The following is a 24,749-nucleotide window of genomic DNA, read 5'->3' as shown; positions in this document are numbered from 1 at the left end:
TAGGGTTTCCTTTCCAAATAACCAACAACCATCTTCAAAAGAAGCGGTAACAGTGTATAAATAAATTTAAATTGTGGTTTCTATGTCTGAAATCTCAATATTATCTTCATAAATAGGACTACCTTTTCAAATAATCTTAATCAATTTTCAATTAGGTTTGTGCTTTGGAAAATTTTCATTTTTCAGTCACATTAAAGTCCGGCCACATTTATTCCTACAGGAGTTCCCAGGTGGCATCGGTAGCGTGTCTCAGGGGCAGTTCGTCTTGGACGGAACACTGGGCGGGGAAATGCGCTTCTCGATAACTTATTACGATCTTGGCCACGTGGGCAACATGATCGTCTTGATTGATCCTCTCGGCCAGAACGTGGATACACTTAACCTGCAAGAAGAAGATGGAGACGTTAACATGATCTTCGTGACGGTCAAAAACGCTATGGTAAGTTTGTTCGATTTGTGTCCTGTTTTACATCTGTCATTGAGGTGCAGTTGCGCAGTTTGCTTTGATCGAAAACTCCGATACTTCCATTAAGGCCTTGATCCTATCTCACTTTTTCTCGTTTACCCGAAGGAGAACAAATGCGATTGTTGGTCACGTCTCAAGGTGATCGTATTGAGCTCAGGCGATGACGTTAGATTGTTACGAGTATACGAGCGCCCCAATTCTCAGTGAAAGGCACTTGATAGAGAGCGCTGCAAAACATTTTACGATGACAGTTTTGCGGTCGTAATACGCCTTCGATTCCGTTGCTTACGATGAAATACAACGCCTTGCCAATACATGCATCCAATTGAACGTCACTCTATCGTGGAAGCGTTTCGGCGATGCTGCAACAATTTTAATACCGCTTGAAAACGCAAATACTGTAAATTTTAAACTCGATTCGTTTAACTCGTGTTAATTCAATTTTTTCGGCTTAATATCTTAGCTTCTATTGATCTCTGGATCTGTTTTTTTTTCAAACCATGTTTTTATCTCGTTTCCTTCGTTCGGCAGATTTACTCATTCGTCAAATAAGAATCGATGTGAGTTTTTTTAATAATTTTGAAATATCCTTGTGAATCAATCAATATTTTATTTTCATTCGTGTTCAATGCCGCTTTTCTGTTTTTGGAATAAACGTCCCGTGTAATATTTTTCTAGATAAAATTATTTTATTAACAATACTAATATAATACTAATGATAATATTTGTCTCTCTCAGCCCGGTAGGTGGCGCTATAAAGTAGAGAACCGCGCGGACAGCCACCAGAGCCTCTACATCCACGTCGTGGCTACCCCCGCGTCTAACTCATCCAGCCTCACCAGCACCCCGTCCATCTCCGGCGGCCAGTACACCAACAGTCCCACGGCCATCACTCTAGAGGCCTGGACCTCCGAGACCATCGTGTCCTCCAACACGTCCATCACATCAGGGCCTGTCGTCATCTATGGCAAGGTATACGTCAGTCATTTGTGTTAATAATTCAAACGGCCTGAAAAATGTATGGGCTCTAGAGACGAGGATAAACTGTTGCTTACATTCAGGATAATTCCAAATTTGGATTCATCTTGGATTCAATCTAATATCTGTCCCAACGGATTATTCTTCTAAAAGGGTTTTTATGCAAATTTTCAATCTTTTCTCCAATAACTCAATAATGCAATTAACGATCCGTGATATTTTTGTGCGCAGAGAACTTTTTTTTATGTTATTTACCTACATGAAAATATCTGAAATTCCAAATTCGCATTCTTTCTTCCGGTAATTTTTTAAACATTTGATTCCTCTCAGAACTATCGACTGCTTTTCTGCAAGATTTGCCCATCGCAAATTTGGAATACGATTACAAGTCTAACATTAACTTTGTCTCAACCCGTTGTCACTCACCGACTCTCTCCCTATTGTTGAGTAGCGAACATTGTTGTCCTATCCTTAAGTAGCGTTGTCCTATCCTATACCGCCAGATGTCTCTCCATTCACAAACTTTACAGTACTTTTGCATGAAAAGAACTTCTCCTATTCTGAGCATTGCTAACTGCAGAATATCAAGTATCAAATTTGTAGAATGCACACTAATTCGGGCTTTGTTTATAGAATACAATGTTGACACTATTCAAATCACATGTTATGGCATACACGCGTATATATGCATGTATACGTAATAGCCGCCGGTTTGTTTGCGTGGTGTCGAGTCACAATTGCCGCGTTGTTTACGTTGCTTACCTTGCCATTTCGGAGACTTCTTGCGCTGGCTTTGAACGCGATATTGGAAGGAAAGAATGCCGGAACAGGAGCATTCCATCCCTTCTTTGACTTAAATTTTTTCTCTTCAATATAAATACCGACTTTTGAAGTGAATTTCCTCAGCCTGTTTGTGTCGTGAAGGCGGAAAATGTTTGTGGTGAGCCCATTTGCGATGCTGTGCTTGCCTGGAGCGGTGGGGGGGGGGATATTGAGACGCACGCCACTAATATTTCTACCCGTAAAAAACAGCTACTTCAAGGGAGGACCTTCCTTATGCCTGACAATATATTCCGAAACAAAGTTTTATACACTATTATTATTATTATTATTATTATTACTATTATTATTATTATTATTATTATTATTATTATTATTACTATTATCATTATTATTATTATCATTATTATTATTACTATTATTATTATTATTATTATTATTCTACGAAACAATTATCGCGGCGTCTGGTCCAAACGAACTTCGAGAGCACATTACACATAAGTTTAATAGCAAGCAAAAAAATATGAGTAAACAAATTTTAAACGACTAAGCACGATATTCATAGGCTCTACGAAATAGTTCTGTCTTTAGGCGTCGATGAAACGCCTGTAAAAGAGAAGCCGATTGTAAAGGAGGAGCCGATAATACGGAAGCCGAGATCGAGAACGCTCTCTCGCCGACGGTAGATAGACGTGTAGATGGTGCGACGAGGTCCGCTGTTGATGACGAACGCAGTCGTCTCCTAGAAAGCAGATCCGACACGCGATGCAGACTTTCCTCGAGATAAGGAGGAGCCAGACTGTGAAGGCATCGGAACATCAGAACAGCGACCTTGAACTGCGTTCGCTGCTGTATGCGCAGCCGGTCAAGATCGCGCAATATGGGCTTATCGTGGTCGAATTATCGTTTATTGCTCGCGAATCGCGCAGCAGCGTTCATTGCGGATTGCAGTTTATTAAGTGCATTAGTCGGAAGTATATAGAGTGTGGCATTGCCATTTGCCATAGTCCAATGTGGCCAGAACGAACGCCACCACGAAGGCCTCAACGACTGACCTCGAGAGAAAGCGACTGACGCCACGAATTCGTCGCAGTGCACCAAAACAAGCGGTGGTGACGTTCTCAGTGTTATTGTTCATAGAAAGTTCAGAGTCCAGCTGAATGCCGAGATTGTGAACCGAAGACACAGCAGGCATGACGATTTCGTTCGCCTACGTGAACAAGGTTGGCCAGAAGCTGATCTGTCGCCGAGCAGGAAGCTGAACTGTCCGTGCAGGAATGGCAGGATGAGGTCATCGAGTACACAAAAGAAGATGCATACAAAGATTTTCGACGAAGTTTGCAACACGAGGGTAACAAATTTTATACTGGTGTAAGCTGTTAGAGTAAACGGAGTTCAGCAGAACAAGTCTACTTGCAGCCACAGCTGCGCAAGACTCCCAACATATCGGGACATCGGCTTAAAGTTCTGCAATTTTTGCCTAAAGGATATCGTTATTTTTAATAAAACTTTGTCGTTTGTCCACAAAAAGATATAATTTTTCAAATAATAATATACATGATGCTGTCTCGGAATATCTGTATAGAACCGCCGCAACATGACGATATTGGGTTACGAATCAAGAGTACATACATTTTTCTCTACAGAAAGTAGCCAGTTGCAGCATCCTTAATAATACTTTGTCGTTTATTTACGGAGAATTCATATTCTTACAACTAATTATGCATTTCAAAGAAGAATATACATGATAATATCCTCCGCAGATCTGTATTCCCGGGCCGCAGCATCACCATACTCTGGTTGTCTATTTTTATTATATACCGCCTATGTCACTTGCGAAACATATGATCATTCAATATAGAAACCTTTTGTCTGTTGTTAACCTGCAATTATTTTTTTACTTTTGTGTTGCTATTGTTTACTCCAATGTGGACAAATATTATGAAGTATGTGTTGGGTGTGAGCAGGTATGGTCTGGGCGTGGTCCGGTGGTAGGGGCGCAGGTGGAAGCGATGGTGCAGAGACTTGGTATGAACAGCACCGGCAGCGCCTTCCAGCCTCTCGTCTTCACCCTGCACGACAACGGCGCTTGTGAGCATCTTTACATGAATAACAATTATCTATTGCACTTTTGATTATCTGTTGAATGAAGTTGTTTTCTACGGAAACGATTATTTACAAATTGGATGTACCTGCGGAAGTACGGTAAAGTACCCACGCATTTCTTCCTTTCCCCTATGTTGCTTTCACTTTCCCATGTTATTTCTGTTCTCCGATGATACATTCATTCTGGAACATGTATTTAATTTTGTAACAATAATTAAATTAAAATTATTCAATTACTGAATGTTATAAGAATTTGTAGACCAACAATGTCAGGTTAAACTTCTATAATTCAATGTCATTACCATTCTTCAATTTCTCCTCCATTCGTTTAGTTCTATCCTGCATAATATAAATTCTAGTTTCGATGTTACATCCTTACATCAATGTGGCATTGTTGCGGGAAAGCTGTCACAAGACGATAACTGGATAGCTATTCTATAATCCAACCTACATTTAACTGACTTCATGAAGCGGTAGATGAATCAAGGGCTGTTCATTACTGTATTTAACGATGACGATAAGAAATAGCTTGATTCTGCCATAAGTAAAACTTTCATGAGGCAAAGCAGAGTAAAATCACGGTACGCATGTTTTATTGAAGCTAAGACTATATTAACAGGAACACTACTAGTCGTTTCAAAGTGTTTGCACCGAATTTGTCTAATAATTAACTCCTATATTAAGATACATAAATTAGCGATGGGTAGACAAAACGTAGGAGCTTGTTGACGACGTTTGCCACACAAGTCACGACTGTGAATTTCACGAAGCTGCGCTCAGTAGTCGAGGCGCAGAGGCTTGCTCCCTGCTATCACCAATGTAGTCGCTGGTAGAACTTTCTTAGTCAATGCGCTAAGTGGTCTTTGGGGCTGGTTCCAAACATTCGCCGCTGTAGTTGCTGGTAGAACTTTCTTGAGACACTGCATTCGGTAGTCGAGGCGCTGGGGCTGGTTACCAGCAATCACCATCGAAGTCTCTGGTAACACTTTCTTTGAGGCACTGCGCTCGGTGGTCAAGACGCAATGGCTTCTTCCTGGCAATCACCATCGAAGTCGCTTAGATTGAATAACGTCGCAGTTGACAGAACTCCTTCTCACTAACCGAAGAAGCATGATGCAAAGCCTCCAGGGACTGTCACCAATTACCAGGCAGCATGAGGCCTGGAGAACCGATGACCACTGCCGACATCACGATGGTCCAGGTCTTCACCTCAGCTCCTACAGTACGAGCATGAAACGTGCTGCGAACAGGCTTTATAAACTGCGAGAAATGCGCTGGCGAAAAAGAAATGAGACCAAATATTCGTAGAATCTCGGGCTCCTACAGCGTTTGTTCTGCAGTATAACTTCAAGCCGTTGATTACTCATATCTTTGTTACAATTATACAAGGTGGTCAATATTTATCGTTATAAATTACAAAAGAATCCAGAATTAGTACAAAAATATTTACTCGATAAGCCGTAATCAGCGGTAAACCGGTCTCGCTTACAATAGGACATTTCATCACTGGAGATACCATCAATAAATAGTATAACAATTACCATTTATTTATTTATAGTTTAAGTAATTGTTAAATTTTCATTTTTGAGAATATAAAGATTCTCAATTAAATTTTAGCAGTTGAATATGTTGTATTGGAAAAAATTTCGCAAGTTTAATTTTGAATAAATTGTTACGGTAAATACTCGCGACCCTGCTGTATATTTCGTATTCTATCCGGAGTAGCTCGTTGTATTTGTCCGACGTTCATTTCTACAACAAACACCACGTATTTCAGTACCTGACGATCCATCCCGTAGTTTCTCCCGGCACCTCTTAAGAAATACAATAGATCGATGATTATAATTTTCCGTTTTTGAATTGACCTTTCTGAATTCTAGTGCTTTCTATTTTTGAAAACGCCAATAATTTTTTATAACGTCTGACATAAATCAGACAATCATTTCATCCAGGCATTAACTATAATCTTTTCAGTCCCTAAAATTTAACATCATATAAAACGATTCTGCTTCTCCGACCTTTCAGGCGCTATGTCGGAAAGTTCTCACACATATTCAGTATCAAATAGCATTTTGTGCCACTGGGCGGCCATAAAACTGATGTAATTATCCTGTGCAGAGCGCTTCATCTGTGTCGCAAATGTGCCCCTGATTAGCGTGCACTCATAACAGTGCCATGGCAGCTCAAGCGCAGCGAAATGAGCACTTTTGTAGAGAAAGTTTGGTGGCTTACGAGGCCCTTCAACAGCCAACTGCGGCGCGTAACTTTGCAGCGTCGAGCGCGCCCCACAACTTGGGTCCAATCTTTACTGGAATCTGTTAAATATCGGGGCCGTTTGCTCAACTCATTACGCTTTTAAGGAAAACTTTAAGAAGGGGTAAATATCACAATATTTTAACATAATTATGTCAAGTAAATTATAATTAGTTGAGTCTGGTAAATTTGCACACGGGTTTACGACTTATGAGATTATTTTTCGCGGGTTATGCGATATCATTTGACTGATAGTCGTGTAGAGCTGCAAACGAGTCCTCGGCAACAGTCCACGCCGGGAATTTATTGCCTGCGTCTTCGCAGGTTTTAAATCAAAACTTAACTTGCGTGACATTCCAGCCCGTGGCCCGCATGCCTCTGCCGCTTGCGCTCCCGAATTCCAAATCTTGACCTGAGCGACTCACGCTGCAGCTGAACGAAACAGCGCTCATAGCGATGAGCACGATGACTGCGGGCATGAATGCCTGAGCGAACTATGCTACTTTTTGATGCGAAAGCTTCAGAACGCTGCAGCGGAGAAAATAGTTCATTGCCAGATATATAAATTGACCGAAAAATTCATGTTTTTCCTTCAATACTAGATTGATCACCCCCATTTTGGTAGAATTCATCAGTTTAATATTTTGTCTTTGCGTCCTGCAAATCACTAAATACAGATCAAACGAATACATAGAGAAATATGCATTCTATTTAAGTAGGATCCCATCTGATGAGTTTAGACTATTATTTTAGTGACTTCCTATGAGAAGAATACGTTCCGTCAAACGATTTTTTCATCTTGACACACGCAGAACTTATATTCTCATAAGTTTAAGGCAGGTGTTTTTTTTCTTTTGCAAGATGAGCATCACTCTAGGTGTTCATCATAACACAACCCTTTTTCATAGTCATACCTCACCGCCTTATCCTCATCATACGCCTCGCTCAATATTCCCCTTATCGCTCCCATTATAATCAAATCCATACCTCAATATCCTATGCTCGTCATGCAGCTATACCATCTCATCCTTATCACACAGCTACACCATCTCATCCTTATCCACAGCTACACCATCTCATCCTTATCACGCAGCTATTTCGGCCTTAAAGACAGAAAACATAGAAGAGCACTTCTCTTCCACCATTTTTTCGCTTTTTACAGCGCTAAGTGCAGGTTGTTGGCAGTCCTGGCAATACCAGTGTACTGACTTGTTTTTACGAATAACCGCGCAGTCTGTCTTGCTCAACTTTGCACAAGAGTAACATCAGTGTGAGAGTAACATGCCTGTTATCCTGACATCTTTCATTTATTTCTGCCGCCAGGCGCGGACATCACCGCCAACGACGGGGTGTACTCGCGCTACCTGCCGGTGCTGGCGACGGGCCGCTACACGGTGCGTGTGAAGGCGACGGATCACAGCGGCCGCGCCGCTCTCGTCGTCCAGGACCCCGCAGCGCTCAGCCCTCGTCTCCTGAGTGGACACTTCGTCTCTTCGGGCCGCCGAGGACGCGCTGTTCCCAGCGACCAGGGTTCGTCTTGTCTACGTTGTAGAAAATTCATTTGTATTGCACATTGACAGACATAGAAATTAAAAACAGAAACAATTGCAGACTTAAGAAGAAAATTGTAGGTTTGACTGTCACGACCATAGTCAGTAGTATTGACAGCCATATACTTACGGCCAGAGGCAGCAGTAGTAACCTTCACTGCAGCCACGGTTTGTTGTAGTGACTATTAATTACGGCCAGGGTCAGTACTATATAGTGACTGTTACGGAAGGCCATGCATGGCTTGTAGTAGTGACTTTTAAACAGTACTTACGACAGAGGTTTGCGTTAACTCTCCATATTTTGATTCGCTGTGCGAAAGAGCAAGTATGATAACTTCGAACGAAAGTAATTAGAATGCTTTTTTTAGATTCTCGTGTTTATTTTCGTAATTTCTTACTACTAAAGTACCCTCAATTTTTGTTCTATCGATGACATTTCATTTTCCAACATTTTGAATCACATAGAACGTGTTTCTTCTGTGCTTACAAGCTCTCATTTACGTATGCATATATACACTTTACATTTGTATATTATCCTTTTAGCTAAAGACATTCCTGTTCTGCTATCACACAAATATTCATGGCGCTTTTCTCTGGTGATGGACGGCTGAGTGCGTATAATTGCTCTTAATAATTTCATCCTTTTGTTTTCTGGATCGTCGCGGTGTCGGCCATTAAAGCAGTTAAGACAACTACGCTTGAACGGCTCGCGTTCTGCAGAGAAGGATAATTTGGCCTGCGGTCGCCTTTTGTCCTGCTCGCGCGCCGCACAATGGATGCGTCGCATCCGCAAATGGTCCTTCCTTGGCTGTCCGGGATATCTCGCCTCAAGCTTTTGTGACTCTGATCTCGGTCGCCACTTTTCTTATTGTCTCGACAGACGTGACGAAGATGCAGGTGTTTTCTACTGTCTGCTCTGCTAATTTATATTGATTTCCGCCACTTTGTTCTTTAGATTTATTCTATTTTATTCTGCAGCTACTGCTAGAAGGTTTCGAATGTGGCGAAGGAATTACGCTCATTCTTCTTTCCTTGGTATTTATCGAGTTTTGCTTAAAAAAATTCGTTCATGGTATTTAGGTTGTTTCAATCTGGATATTTCTTTCAATGTAACAAATAATTTTTATTTCACTTATAATCCTTAATTTTTTCTTGTCTTAGGTGAGACGGAGCGACTTTGCCTGTGTCCCGGACTTCTTCAATCAACATTTTCTTTTCTTCGCATAATTTGCAGTAAATTTAACCTACCTTTCATGCGGTAAAGCATAAGTCATATATCGGTCATTCCATTGTTATATGCAAGCATTTATTATTTCTTAACAGAAGGCCCGTATTGCTGCGGGTCGCGAATGCCCTACACCAGAACCCAGGACGCGGGGATGATCGCACGGGAAGACATCGTGGGGGTGGTGGACGTCCTAGAGGAGATGAGTCCCTACCCTCCCTCGAGGGTGACGGACCTCAGGGTGATAGTCAACCCTGCCGCCATGCAGGTCACTCTTCACTGGACCGCCCCTGGCAATCAACTGGATCATGGCAAAGGTATGTATATTTAATGCATATTTGATGAATGAATAAAACGTTTCCCCTTTTGGCAATCATAGAGAATGTCGCTAACGACCGCCTTGTCACAGAAAACATTTTTTGGACAACGATTACAGACTTGATTTAGCTGTCATTATTTTAAGTCAGATATTTTATTATGAATCCTGAAGGTATTCTACCTCAGCTACCATAGATTTTTCCCGGAATAATGCATAATAAAATGTTCAATGAAAGATATCTCGTATAACAATCATTGATACTATAGTCTGATTAAAATCGGGAGATGAAATAAGTAGCATAGTGAAAATCTGAACATCTTTTCTTGATCTTTTTGCAGCCTCTCACTACGAGCTTGTGTTTGGTCGAAACCCTCTGGAGGTGGCCAGCGGCAAAGGCACTCGAAAAACTGACGTCGCAGTCACGGAAGCTGCAAGCAAGCATACGGAGTACAGTATGAAGCCCTGGCACCATCACGGTGCCATTTACTACATTGTGATACGGGCCGTAAGCCACGTGGGACTTCCTGCACCTTGGAGCCCTATGGCAAGTTTCTTCGTTCCTTCACCAGCTACGACAACTGAAATTAACACGCGTGGATCAACTCAGGCCGGGGCCACTGGAGGCTCAGTTGGAAACTTGGAGGCCCCAAGACGGGAGTTGTTGTCCACGCGAGACTTGTTGGCTATCGTAGGGGCAGCTTGTGGCTTTCTGCTGATCGTGCTTGTTTTGTCTGTTTATTACGTGGTGATCGTGACGAGAAGGCGGAGGCGCCAGCAGGAGAAAATTCCAAAATCTGATTCAATGAGTCCTCCTGAACCCGAGAGCGAAACTGACTCCATCAACAAGCCGACTGATAAAGATCTGGTGATGACCGAAACTTTGAAAGAGCCTCGCCCGCTGAGCCCAGTGCAGTCCTGGCCTGCGTCTAAACTTCTCAACGAACACGAACGTCGGCGCCCAATTGACGGCCAGAGCAGCGGACCAGTTGAAGGAATGCACTTACCCCCTGACCTTGGAGTGCCTGCCAACCCACACCCCTTCCTTTACCATACCATGAACGGCAGATACATCGAAGATAACATTCCATTTGATGGCGGCTCACTTATATCCACACAACCATCCGACTCAATGCTCGTCTACCGCCTCGACACTGGAGCCACTGAAACCGCCCGACCTGCCGCCTCAGGTGTCTGGAATCCCCACCACGTCATGCATTCCCCCTCACAGCAGCAGCAACAGATGGTTCCTCCACAGGACCATCACGAACTCCATCAGCAGCAAATTCCGCAGGAACATTCCGCGACGACACTGCCGCATGACCGACGACGGCGTAACGTGACGCAGGTCTAAGAGAATTTTCGATGATATTCTGAAGTGATTTATTTATTTTCATGACCGAGATAGGAGTGCTTATGTATTTTATTTTGATTCCAGTTAATTAGCTATTGACTTCAAAGAAGTTGAGTGTCTGCCGCACTCGCCTAAATCATCGCACTTTTACGACTTTTTTCAGCGGAAACTTGGAGTCTGGAGTCGTAAGATATTCTTCCTTCAATGTAGTCTTTGCGACTTATTCGGTGTTACTTACTGTATAGCGATCTATCCGTTTACAAAAAGCAGACGCATTAGCTTCAACGGCTCCGTTTAGTGATATTCGAAACTTGATTTAATCCGGGATTTGAAATTTTGGAACAGGATATTCGTGACAAGAAAATGTATGTCACCTGACTCCTGAGTTGGAAGTGGGACTTGATTCTAAACTAATAACTGTGATGATTGTAGAGAAAATTAGTTTCCTCTATTAGTGTAATTTATACTCGTAACTAATCAGGTGTTGATTGCTATTATCGTTCATACATGGACAATCATTTTAGCAGCGTTTCTACAGCAATCTCTCCAATGGCTGGCTGGAAATATTTCAGGCTTACGAAGGAGGTGTAATGAATGAGGCTGCCGTATAGTGCAAAGTCCATGTAGAGTCCTCTTTTCAAGAGGAAACTCTTCAGTGAAATGTGCCTAAACATGTCCTATCGATACTTCTCATATAGATACTATTTACGACCGAGTGATCTCTCTTAACTCTACTTTTACACTACCGTTGTTCGCGGCGTCAAGTTTTCGTATAAGAACATGCAAATGAGGCTTCGTTGCGAGCTTTGTCGTATTTAGAGTGACGATTAGAGCTTGAGATGACAGCATGATTATTTGTGTTCTGACGATACTCATAACGATGTAGAATATTCTGCGAATAATCATTGATATTCTGCGTATGAAGTTTTTGTTTGCGGCTTGGTGAGATTTCTCGGAAAGTTGAACGCAGCGCTAAAATCATTTAAATTGTTCATTTTATATTGTTTGTTATATATTTTTAATTAATGCCGCGATCAGTGCAGGAATTTTATTTAACATTATCACGTCATCAATGATTGGTACAACCAATGTGTCTGGAAAATTGTGAATTGCTTCATTCATCTATCAGTCAAATTCCAGGTGATGCTCAGTAATTGCAGGAATGGAAGCCAAATTTTAATTATAATTTTCGCAAAATGAACTTCCTCTTGAATAATTTGCCAGTGAGCAGCCATGATTACATTCATTAAAGTTTTAGTATTTTTGCCCTGGGTTGAAGAAAGTTTTATCATCCAAATTATTTTATGCCTATCCCGATAATTAGCGCTCGATTTCTGTTTTCTGGTTGATCATGCAGGTGCGATTCATTATTCATGTGAGAAAGGTGAGCAACGCTACCTGTTCGTATAACTTCGCTCTTTATGTCGCTGTCCAATACGTTATAAATTCTTAAGAAAGATACCTATTCAATTAGTATCTGGAGTCTTCGTGTAACTCGTGTGGTCTTCTGCGTAGGAAAAATTGCAATCAAGATCCATCGCAATGCGACTAAAAATTTAAATTGCAAAGCACTTGTATTTTTGCGGTATAACTGTCGCATTATTTGTTGATAGGACGCAATTGTTTAACTTTTATGCGCAGTGGTTCAAATAATACGTTTTATACTAAATTGAAAATAAGTTATCATATTTTATTATTAATTTTTATTTAAGTTTTTACGCAGTCTGGTGGTTTGCGTCATATATTATTTAATGAACTATTTCCTGGTTATTTATTTTTAGTCGTTCTTGGTATCAAAACTTGAGATTGTGTTTCTCTTCAATAAAATAATTTGCTAATGGTCGCAAGAAATGCTTCGAAATAAATAAACTTCATCTCTGATAAAGCTCATGCTAGATCGTCAGGCGCAGGGGTGTGCAAATCGCCAGTTTCAAGACCTTACACGAGTCTCTTTAAATTAGAAGGCTTAATAAGAACTGACCAACCATCATTAAAATTAGACTACAGCTTCATTAAACTTTTATTTGTGTTTGTTGCTTTTTCAGCGATTTAATATATTATTTCTACAGCATTCCTGCCATACTGTTATCTTTCTCTGTTCGGCCAGTAAATTCAAACTTTATGCCCATTTCTTGAAGATTTCAGTGTAAAAAGAAACTAAGTCAGAGAAAGTTTATGTACTGTTCTAGTATCTCAGGGTGATTACATTCTCGTGTATCCACCTCAGCAGCTATCAGGTGATCACTGCTATCTCTACCGAACGATCCCTCCGTTGACTTTGATTGTGTAATGGGAACGACATACAGTTTTGTCCGCAGGCAGCGTGAGTATCACCGTAGATTAAGCTCCCAAATTTCGGTGCGATATACAAACATGAATGAATTCAGAAATTTGTTATCACATCCATTTTTGACATCATTTCCACAATCTTTGTTCGAGAGTACAATAGATGGCCGAAGAAATTGTTACAAATCTGTGACCGGGCTGCATACGTACATCTGATGGAGGAAGTACGTCATAAATAAGGTTTTAAATACGTGCAATGTATTGTTGATGTGTCACTGGAACGGAATCTTGGTGTCATTCTTGTGTAAGGTTCATCTCAATAATTGTGGATGTTAGAGGATAGTTTGATCGAATTGTATTGATTCATGCAATCTCACTGTAAAATACGCATCCGCTGCACAATAATTGTTATCGTATGCTTAGTTATGTACAAACTTGTAAAACATTTCTCACTTAATCTTTGTATGCAAAATACTAGGGAATAATCATAATTAAAATTTATATATTTTACATAAGATTGTAATTTCTCATGAATATAAATGTGACTAAGTTTAACCTCTGCGCACTTAAATTTGTATCGTCAATTTGTGTGGGAATCCTCGTGCAGATCTTGCGAGACGCGTCTCTAGCTAAACAAATATCATATTATCTGCCCTGAAATCTTATTAAAAATGTAATCCTCAACTGCGAGATTTCATGTTAATACATTGTTTTCAAGCTCTCCAGTGTAGAGCTCCCTGATAACTCCGTAATTTGATGTTAAGTTGTTGTGTAAGCAAGATTTCCGCACTTATCTTCTGTCACATGTGCGGAGGGCCGGCGTTTCGTGTAAGCGACCGCTATTATATGAGTGTCTTTGTTTTTGTTGTTCGCATTCTTTTCGTCTTCGTTATTCGTTCCGCCGAGGTGCTAACGTCGCACCTTTCCGGCCATTTGAGACGTTCCGCCCCACGCGACTGATGAACTAATTGTCTTTGATTTAAAAATGTTTCTTTACTCGGAATCTTGAATGTTGTTGGTGATGTTGATTTTGTGACGCTTCACGAAGAAAATTCTTGGCTGAGTGAACCGTGTGCCCATAAAGCTGTCACTACTACAATTGAATAAGAAATCTCGATTGTTTTATATTGAAAGTCAGAGGTCTGAATGTCTAAGGACTGAACTCCAGCCATAATATTCCATATTCTTTTTAAATAGCTGTATTCAACTAGTCCCGAGCCATTCTGTATCGTCATTCCATCTGTGTAGGTTCCTTGAAGTGAATTTAAGTAAGCCAACTACCACCCTTTGGAATTACCTTTAACCGATATGCTCTCTATTTTCTTTAATATTGAAATTTTAAATAAATATATCCGTTTGCTTTCAGCACATCTTACGACGTCTTGTTATGCTTGAGATCGTTGTAAGATGAAGCGCTTCTCATCATATCGTCGGCGAACTTTAATTTTGTTTTACTTCGTCTATTAGCACCTTTATCTTCTGAGCAATATTCTAAAGTGTCATTTTAAGGAATCGAACCCGTAATTTCAAATGTCCCGTGTACGTTAGATTATACATTCTAGATTCTGATGTTTTCACTGTGACCGATTTCCCTGGAAGAGCGAACAACCGAAAAGTGAGCAAGCAACAGGGAATGATAGTAATTATGTTTAATGATCCTCTAATCGTCATATAAGAGGTGTGTTGACTATGGATGCTCTTTAGTTAACTAATCAAAAATCCAAAGTTATAAACGTATTTTATTATTCATGTAAAGTATGTCTCATGCTGCGCCAACAATTTTTTCAAGAGTTTCAGCTATTGATAAACTTTACAAATATTTTTTACCTTTTATTTGCAATTAAACATGCCAAGTGACTCGAACACTTGAATTTATTCCTGATAAGTTGTATAGTATTTTTATACTTTAATTTCTAGTCATGTCTGATGCTTCATTTTCTGTACATATTTGGCATTAAATAGCCGGTGTTTCCTCCTAGTTTCATTTTCCGTTTGCTGCATGCGCTGATGGTTGAATATTGCTGAACTCCAGCCTATTATGAGATTATCAACATTAATGAATGTCATAATTTATATGTCATCGGTGACATGAAACGACCCTAAATTTATTTACAGAAAATACTATTTATACTCTGTTATTTTTTCAACAAATGTAAGGCTTCAAATCCGAACATCTTCAAAAACAGACTAGACGAAGCTATGCAGGAGCATATGTTCAGTCTTAAAATGCCTAGCAAATTACGGAGCAGGCAATAAGTCCAGCAGCTATCTCAATCAATCGTCAGCTATGGAAAGATCGGGTTGCAAAGGCCGGATCCCTTGTGAATCACGTCACGAAAAGTTCAAGAATCGGCAACAGGCCATGGGCCTATGTCTTCAACGCCGACACTTCTATTCTATTCTATTCTATTCTATTCTATTCAATACTGATTTGTATGCCATTTACCAAACGCAATTACGATTGACTAAATTCTTTTAAACGCGCATTCCTAAAGCAAAATCCTGAAAAGATTATTAGTAAGCAACCATATATTCGGTTGTAATTTGCAAACATGGAAACTCCTTTCATTTACCACTTTTGTGAGGTGTTTGACGTGCGCTTTTTGCTTCTTTGTTGATGATAGTTCACATGAGAATTTAAACATTCCGATATAGTAAGTTTTGACGCGGGCAAATTTTTGTACACCCTAATAATAATTTGAATCAGTTCCATCTAAGGAGAACGAGGGACAAAGCATGCATTCTGCACAGGTTGCCGCATCGCTATGGTTGAAGTCCAACTTCCGCCAGGACTGTGCCAGCCAGCCACACGTACAAGATGGCACCAACAAAACTCAAAAGTCCCACGCAGCAGAACAAATGGCCACATACACTCCTTTTTTTCATTCGGTTATCAGAATATGGAACAACCGCAGTGCCGGAGTCGTGGCAGCAACATATACCTACCGGCGTTCCAGTCAGCCGTGCAGGGTTGGTTGAGGGCAGTCCACTGGACAGTCATCATACCAGCATGAAACTCTTCAAGCAGGCTTTCGGCAAGACCTTTTGCTGTCGAGGGCATGTGCACCGCCTCCAGTAGTGGACTTTTTCTTCAATTTTGAAGAAGCTGTTGTACCATGAAGAAGAAGAATAACGTATCGTTTTTTTTTCAAGCGGAGCAAAAATAAATAAAAAAATTCGAATCAAAATCTCAGCCGGTTAAATCGTGCTACCAACACGCTATCTACGTAGCGAATGTTCCATATAACATTCAACCTTCGGTGAAAGTTAGAAACATTCCTTAATGACGAAACCGTTCACTCACAAAATTTGATCGGAACAACAACTTTATACCGACTGAATTCAAAAGACCGTCCTTAATTGAAATAGTTAGTTATTTTATTGGGTGAGATTCATTGAAACCTGGTGCAGAGACCAAAGCCAATCAATCCCCGGATTAAAAGCAAACTTTTTTTGTAAAACATCAAATGTACGGCAAAATTTTCAATTATTTTTACCAGCAAAAGAATTCTCTGAATTATTCACGTAGCAAATTATCCGTTCGTTTAAACTAAACACAAAATTGTCCCGATATTAGCTATGTTCTAAAGCGAGTGAGTTATTTTGTGCCAGCAAGTCAAATCGCATTTCATCCAAAATAACTTTAGCATGAAATATGCTTCTATATAACTTTTATTTCCGTAGAGCTTTACTTCTGGAGCTTCACTTCTATGAAGTTCTACTTGTAAAGAGATGAACTTCCATTGAACTCGACTTCAATTGAGCTTTACTGCTAGATAATAAATAAGTGAATGAGACAATTAAATGTTCGATTTTCCATTGAACATAAGCAATAATTAAGTCTAAAAGCTGAATATTATGTGACATTCTTTATTTGTTTGTTAATTTGGATATATTTTTTCAATACTGTTTTAGCAATTCCCTTTTTATATAATTTATTTTTTGTTTGTTTACAAAATTTCAAGCTGTAAAATCTACCCTTGAGCGATATGGTATTATTCCACAAATCATGATAGAAGTACCCACATTTTCTAGATCACCCATGGCATCTATGTGAAGACACATGTCACCCGTAATTCTATTAACTAGTTGTACATAAACAAATTCTTTACGTGTTTCCTTGTGCGCGTTAACTCAATAACAAAAACTATCAACTATCAAATTAAAAAACGTCTCTCAGCGCAATGCTCTTGACAGGTCCTGCAACTTGACGACTTCTGACGACGGTTGGGGTGAACGGAGGTCCGCTCATAATTCAATTAATCCCTTTGATGTCAAGTTAAGAATTTTTATGATCAATTTTGTTATCACTACAAACACGCCCGACTCGAGGTCACCTCAAACGCCCTGCAGCTCGAACGTTACTCCGAACGACTAACTTAATCTCTTCACGAAGAGTTTAATTCCTACGTATAACAGCGTCAACATTATGATTTATAACAATTAACATTATGATTTATAATCCACATCCGTGCCATCATTATAATTTTGCTAGAATTTACTACCACTATTTTTGTCAAAAGTTTCAATTGCTTGCATTTTTATTCTATACAGTATAAGCATACATTCTAGAGTAGACGTTCGCCAAAATTTTACCGTTAATAAACATATTTATATGTAGAAATAGCCTCTTTATTTTCATCATAAACATGTCTTTGAGACAATTATAAAAATAAATAATATTTTTCCAACAGTTTCTGAAATTCAAGGACACCAGCTGTGAAGTTTCGTGCACTGCCACGCACCACACTTCTTACTCGGCTTGCACACAGTGCATGAGCTTTGTCTCCAACGTCACCGGCAAAATATTCCGTTCCGTTGTCTCGGTAGGAATTAATAAAAGCTTGTGTCGCCAAGAGGAGGCATCCACGATAAGTGAACTAAATGTCTTCCCTCAACATTAGCGCATAAAAGTGGCATCGTGTTGAACTTTTTTGCAGAAACTTAGCGAACGTTCTATAATATTAATGATATTCTTCAAGCAAAAATTTCCTTACAGGAAATAATGAGCATGCATTAGTTGCCCAGCTGGAAATAATCATCGACCAGCAGTGATTATAATTTGTTTTCAATTTCTTGTTCCATTATTTGTGTCAATTAATTGACTAATGAATACATTTGACGGAAAAATCGAGGGACATCAGAGAAAAAGGGAAAACTTTAGACATAAACATATTTTCACTATTGGGAAATTTTTATTTTTTATACTTTCATTATGATGATTGACGAAAGACAGCAACATGAATCAATTTGACAAAACTTTAAGAACATTTAGACCAGTTCGTTCGTCTTATGTGCAGTTTTGATCTCATTATTTCCATTACAATTCCTATTTACGAAAATGTGAGCTTTGTACCAATTATGACTCCTTCTCTACTAAATCATAAACTACAATTTTAGCTTGGATTCCTCTTTTTCAACCAAGTTTCGTGAAGAATTATTTCGCAGTATATTTTTTAGAATACAAATATCTGAAGATTTTCATCATGATGACATCCAAATGTTATTGAGTGTTGAGTTACTCACAATGACGTGTGACAGTAGCATGGAAAGTTTGTAAATAAGATACCCAAACGGGCTCATTGTAAGTAAGCTCCAGTCAAATTTAGTGTAAACGATTTTGAAATAATAATAGACATGGAAAAATGAGCCCTCTTTCTAATTGAAATAATTTCCTGCGTGTAATGACAGACATTCTAGTATCAAGGATGCTTTCAGGATAAGGCTTGTACTTCCTTCATTGATGCATCAGAAGTGACAGTTTGGACGCTGCGATGGCTTGGAAATCATTCGCGTGACGACCGCAGCAAAGGCGAGAAACTCGTCAATGGATAGAGACAACCTCGTTGTCTTGCGACAGTACAATATCCAAGTTACTCTACCGGTTAATGATAAAAATTTGGCGGAACTTTTAAGTGAGAATAATGACAACAGCCTAGAAGAAAAGATTTTACAAAATTTAATTCCTGATAAAGAACAGCAGGTGGCTTTGCAGCATCAGTCTGCGGGTGAACATTCTTATCGTAAGCATTAGCAAGTTCCCTAACCCAGCATCTTCACTTCGTCTGAAAATATTTAACCGTCTGAGATGCAGCCCGAGTCTCCTTTACTGAATAATTGCGGCCAGATTCAAGGAAACTGCCAATTCGTAATGCCTGCACAAATGACGCTTTAGCGTCCAATTTGCGCAATCTAAAACCACGTGTGCGGAGCAAATGATGGCTAAATGTCTGATGCAAGTGTTGGATTTGGTACAAGATATAATTCAAATCAGTGCTTTAATAATCCAAGTTCGTTTCAACCTAATACAGCAATACAACCACCGGGACTACAGGCTTCGTTTCAGCCCTGCCGACAGCCTATAACGTAGTGCGCAACTGGAACGCAAATGCATCCGACCTGTCCCACAGCGTCAGTGTAGCCAAGTTCTTGCCTTGGATCATCATGTTTCGGGGTTGAAAATTCTCTTCAGAATTCAAAACCATAAACATATAACGTGATTAATCCGAATAATCATCGCATGAACTAAAACCTCCCGCCGAGTTATTAATGTTCGAATACATGCTTCGTAAGTCAGCCCCACTGTTCACTGGCGTTCTAAGGTTAACATGACACTGGAAATCCTGGACCTTTCCTGCAATGTCAGTAAAACTAATAATATGTGATGGCTCCTCCTCAAATTTTTATGCATAATGGCGCAAACGGACAACAGATACAGCCGGTCACCTCTTAGTCTTTCAACAATCGTCATTGTAGTGCCACTCAATAAAATCCGAATAATTGTCTTCCGCCAGTAATGCCTCAGATATACGCCATGAATGGTGCTCCCTAAGCCCAAATGAATTATCATCATAGGCCGATAACCCCTGCGAATATTCCCCAAAGGTTTCCTCCGTCCTACGTGGGGAGTTTTCCAAGTGCCTGTATGCAACCTGGAACCGCGGAGCAGCAGACTGGAGCCGCGCCCGTGTATAATAATTCAAGAATTTCGACTTAACCTCCATGTTGTCCAAACCTGCCAGGTCCTAGAGTGCCTTGCCGTCCTCCAAGACTAAGACAACAAGGACCCAGTGTGGAACATGCTCCGATGTCCGCTCTCTAGGACATGAAACGACAGCAACAAAATTTTTAAGTCCTCCAGCAACGCATGCAACTTCACCATTAATAAATGATTGGATAAATTTAATATTAACCAAGAGGTTAGTTCCTGGACCAATAATTCGCACATCCGGCCTTCAATTAATCTCAAGGTTGGCATTCACGACAGTGACCAATGCGTGTGTGTGTGCGCGGGATTTTCAACCTTCCAGGAAGTCCAAATGCAGCATCCAAAAGAAGACAACTGCATACGTACACTTCACAATTGTATTGGATCTTGATCTTCTAAATCACCTTAGGCATCAATATATTTTTCTGTGTTCGAATATGAATATCACCGAATATTTTTCCTCTAGCTGGATAACATCTATATTATTTTATTGTCTAAATGTTGAGTGTTTTTTTTTCAAGCCAGGCTAATATTAAAATAATACAAATATTTATATTGGAGATATGGTAAGATAATAATCTTTGTTAAGCACATTATTTTGTTATGCGGAAAATTTCATTTTTTGTAGTAAATTTAGCTAGATTTTCGCAATAAATTCGTATACCTCAGTCCAAAATACTGGGTTACTGCTATACTTGAAATTTAAATAAATGATTTGCATTATATTTGTACACGCATTCATCATTTTTGTTAAAATTTAACGCTCAAATATGTCTCTAGACAACCAACCAATTAAAAAGAGCTTGCAAGGATAGCTGGAGTCAACACATTTTTAGTGACCGCAATTATTTACACGGCTGCTGTAAAAGTTAGCAACATTGGCTTTCATTTGGGTAGAGTTGTCCAGTGGTTACAGTTCAGGGTAGTAGGATTGGAGCAGAGAGGTGCGGGTTCAATCCCAGCTCTGTACGTCAGTTTCTGGTCAGATTCGGCAAGTAGTCAGGGCGGTTTAAAGCAAAGCCCAAGTGTAGCAGTGAGTTGCGTATTCGAGACCGCAACAAGCTGTGAATGTTCTGCGATGTTAAGAATAGAATCGGCGACAGGCCTACTGCCTAAAAAACGCTGAAACAGCTTATATTTATTTACATTATATGTCAAGGCACGCTCAAAAATCTGACTGCGCAAAGCGAATCCTCATAAATGCGTCCTGTTGTAGCAGCGCTCAAAATATATCCAACTCAAGAACAAGAATGAGAAATATATTGATCAGTAGCGTTTTATTTCTACGACATAATAGCTAGAGACCGATGTACAACCGGCAAGGTGATGTCCGGTGTCATCTGGCGACGAGTAATAGGGTAACATGGAGCAGCGGCCCCCCCCCCACCTTATTTTAAACCAAATTTTTTGATGAAGTTTTAACGGATACGAGGTAGTTCTTTGTTTTGTTTAGTTACAACTAATCAGGAATGTATGATGTGAATTACACGCCTATAGAGTTATTCAATTTCTAATGCAACACTGTTTTGTAAAAAGTGTCAAAATTTTCCCATTGCCCCACCCCTGGAGCAATGAGCCCATGGGCCTTAATTGGGCAAGGGGCCCACCCCTAGTCCCTTTACCCCAATTGCATATTTTGTGTTTAAAAATGTTAAAACAACACTTTACAGTTCAAAATAATAAAAATTTAATTAAATATTACACATATTCATTTATTAACAAGTTAAAAAATCATATCCTTAACTTGAAAAATATATATTCGTGGCTTAAAATATCTATTATAAATATTCTTCCTTGATATGGAAAATTTATCTATGATAGATAAAATATATTTACTTGATCAGAAAAAACTTCGTTCCAGTTTAGTCCATAATGATAATCCAGATATTATATGCAGGGAATTCGTACTTAATCGTGATTTCATCCAACACCATAAAAACTCATCAACTTTTGGCTCATTGGTGTTGGTTGATATCAACTTTTGGCAAGGCATGAGTCAATAACTCGATACGGGGTCATTAATATTTAATAGTATTAATTAAATGATACGCTGCATCATACGCATAACTAGAAACTAGAACCTGCTGCCTTGAGGCGGCAAATAAAAAAAATCATACAATATCAAGTTTAATTTGTAATTCAAAAAGCTAGTAATCGTTTTTAAAAGCTCATTGAGACAAATTTAATGATGTACAAGACAAGACTTCACCGGGAGATTTTGAATCCTCCATGGGCGCCCGTTGCCCCACTAGATATCATTTCAATTTATATCGTGTCAACATTTTATTATAAAAGCTAATAGCCTAAACTTGAACTGAAAAATTATTCTTATAAATAATACTTTCAAAATATAATTTACAGTAATTTCAAAAGCTTCATGTACAGCAATCTATTTTGTTTAGCAGCAAAAAAAAACTTCCATCTGGGCTAGAACAGTTATTCCCAACTAACTTAACAACGAAAACTCTTAGCAATACGTAAAGCCGTACACTTCAGCCCAGTAAAACTGTCGACCGGCGGTAGAGGACACGGATCAATTTCTGCCATACTTAGCGGGAAACCCGCTATGGGCCCGTGACCCACAGTGGTCCCTTTGCCCCATGTTACCCTACGGATCTGTTGTTTCTGCCTCATGAGAGGTTTAGATTTTAAAATACTATTCTAAATTTTCAATCCTTACTTCATCCAAAGAGTTCAAGAAAGGTTCGTTCAGCTAAAATTTTTAAAAGTTAAATATATAAATATTTAGTGACTTTTAACGATTAAAATAGCTTATTTCGGCAATTGATATGAGATGGCATATATCACATCGTACTCACACGCACTTTCATGTACGAATAGTACGATAGCGAAATTTTATGAGGTAATCGCCGAACGCTTCAAAAGGCTTCACTTGACAGATACATAGATAGAATATGATTAGATAGAATATTAGGTCAATTTTCGTTCGTCTTTTCATAATACTTCATTTGAGTGTTGATTCTCGACTTGCTGTTCCTCAGTAGAACAGATTCATCCATAAAGTCATATAAATTGTCAGGGTAAAGATAAAAGGAGGGACATTTTCAATAATTCATTAATCAGCGCAAAAAAAATTTTGTGTTGTCTGCTTTTGCAAGCACCACGTAATTATCGTGCACACTTCATTATTTACATTTTCATCATCCGAACTACTGGAAACGGAAATGCTGTTTCTCAGATTCTGAAAATCTACCGCACGTTTTCAGAACGTTTCGCAGCCCGGAGGTGAAAACATCCTTATCGGGGGGGAGTTTCGATTTGTCTCTTGTGCTGGCAAGACGTATAAGACAGTCTAGCGTAAACAATCTGTTTAACAGTTAGCCAAATCTTAAAACAGCTCAATCTTGCCGATTTAAATGAACAAACATAAAAAGAAAGATTTTCAAGCGCCAGGGCCCCCTGGTGGAGAAACGGAATGTGAAAATTTCACTGACTCTCAACTGAACTACTTTGTAGCTGCCGGTGACGAGTGGGCCGAGGCCGAAATGGAGACAGCAGTCACCATTGCTGATAGGCCAAAGAGGAAAGCCACAAACGACTTGAGGCCAGATACTAAGCAGAAGCGGAGTCAACACACCAACCCCACTGTCCCCACAAAGGATACAGAAGCAAATCAAGTAAGTGTGGAAACCAATGGTGGAAAATTGAAAGTCCAAAGGAAAGAAAAAGTGACTGATGTTGCAGCTGAAACTCAGTTAGAGGATTCTAACATTCAGGATGGAATTCTAATTTCGAAGGTTCATATATTATTTCGATCCACCAAGACCACTTTTTCTACCCAACATCGTTATTTGAGGCAAAAACTGAACTTCTTAAAGGCTTAAAATACGTACACTACCTTGCTCAGTTTCTATAAAGTACCTAACCACTTTGAAGTTTTATGCTTGCACCTTTCACTCAACAATTAAAATTAGACTTATATAAAGTATTAGTTAGTTGAAAATTTGTCTCTTAAGTTCACTGCAATTAACTAAACTTCATTATGTAATCATTAGGCAGAGTTTTCCATCATACACACTAAACACGCAATTCAGAGTTCAGACGAGCAGACCTACATCACGTGGGCTAACGTGCTACTGAATTGAATACCTAGCGGGATAATTCCCGCTAGGTATTCAATCTAGCGGGATGATCAATGAACTAACATTGATCATCCAGAGTCGAACGATCACTCATAACAGAGTCGAACTAATCACTCGTATACTTAGTGCAAGAAAATGAATAATTATGTTGTTTCTAATCAAATTAACGAAAACTTTTTCTCTTTCTGATCTAACGAACAAAAACTTCTGATCAAACGAACGAAAACAAACTTTTGAAGATAATTCAGAAATCGTAACGTCTATTGAATTCTAATACGGATCATTAATTTTAGCATCGTATTTCCAAAAATCAAGTATTGCATTTCTTTTAATTGAAAAACATT

General features: G+C 39.4%; 1 protein-coding gene and 1 long non-coding RNA gene across 2 annotated transcripts in view; both read left to right on the top strand.

Annotated features, from left to right (window-relative positions):
• The window catches only part of LOC108671337 (calcium-activated chloride channel regulator 1), a 56,056-nt gene extending 40,770 nt beyond the window's left edge, over positions 1-15,286 (top strand). The window contains exons 9-14 of the mRNA XM_018158863.2: positions 221-439; positions 1,205-1,438; positions 4,192-4,315; positions 7,907-8,113; positions 9,457-9,675; positions 10,016-15,286. Coding sequence (XP_018014352.2) covers positions 221-439; positions 1,205-1,438; positions 4,192-4,315; positions 7,907-8,113; positions 9,457-9,675; positions 10,016-11,028 — 2,016 coding nt within the window. The 3' untranslated portion in view covers positions 11,029-15,286. The remainder of the gene's footprint in view (positions 1-220; positions 440-1,204; positions 1,439-4,191; positions 4,316-7,906; positions 8,114-9,456; positions 9,676-10,015) is intronic.
• Positions 15,287-22,146: 6,860 nt separating this feature from the next.
• LOC108671342 overlaps positions 22,147-24,749 on the top strand; it is an 11,326-nt gene continuing 8,723 nt past the window's right edge. The window contains exon 1 of the long non-coding RNA XR_007156890.1: positions 22,147-22,156. This is a non-coding gene — a long non-coding RNA (uncharacterized LOC108671342). The remainder of the gene's footprint in view (positions 22,157-24,749) is intronic.

Source organism: Hyalella azteca, unplaced genomic scaffold, assembly GCF_000764305.2.
Source record: "Hyalella azteca isolate HAZT.00-mixed unplaced genomic scaffold, Hazt_2.0.2 contig9714, whole genome shotgun sequence".
Classification (NCBI taxonomy): Eukaryota; Metazoa; Arthropoda; class Malacostraca; order Amphipoda; family Hyalellidae; genus Hyalella; species Hyalella azteca.
This window is presented reverse-complemented; position numbering and strand designations above follow the sequence as displayed.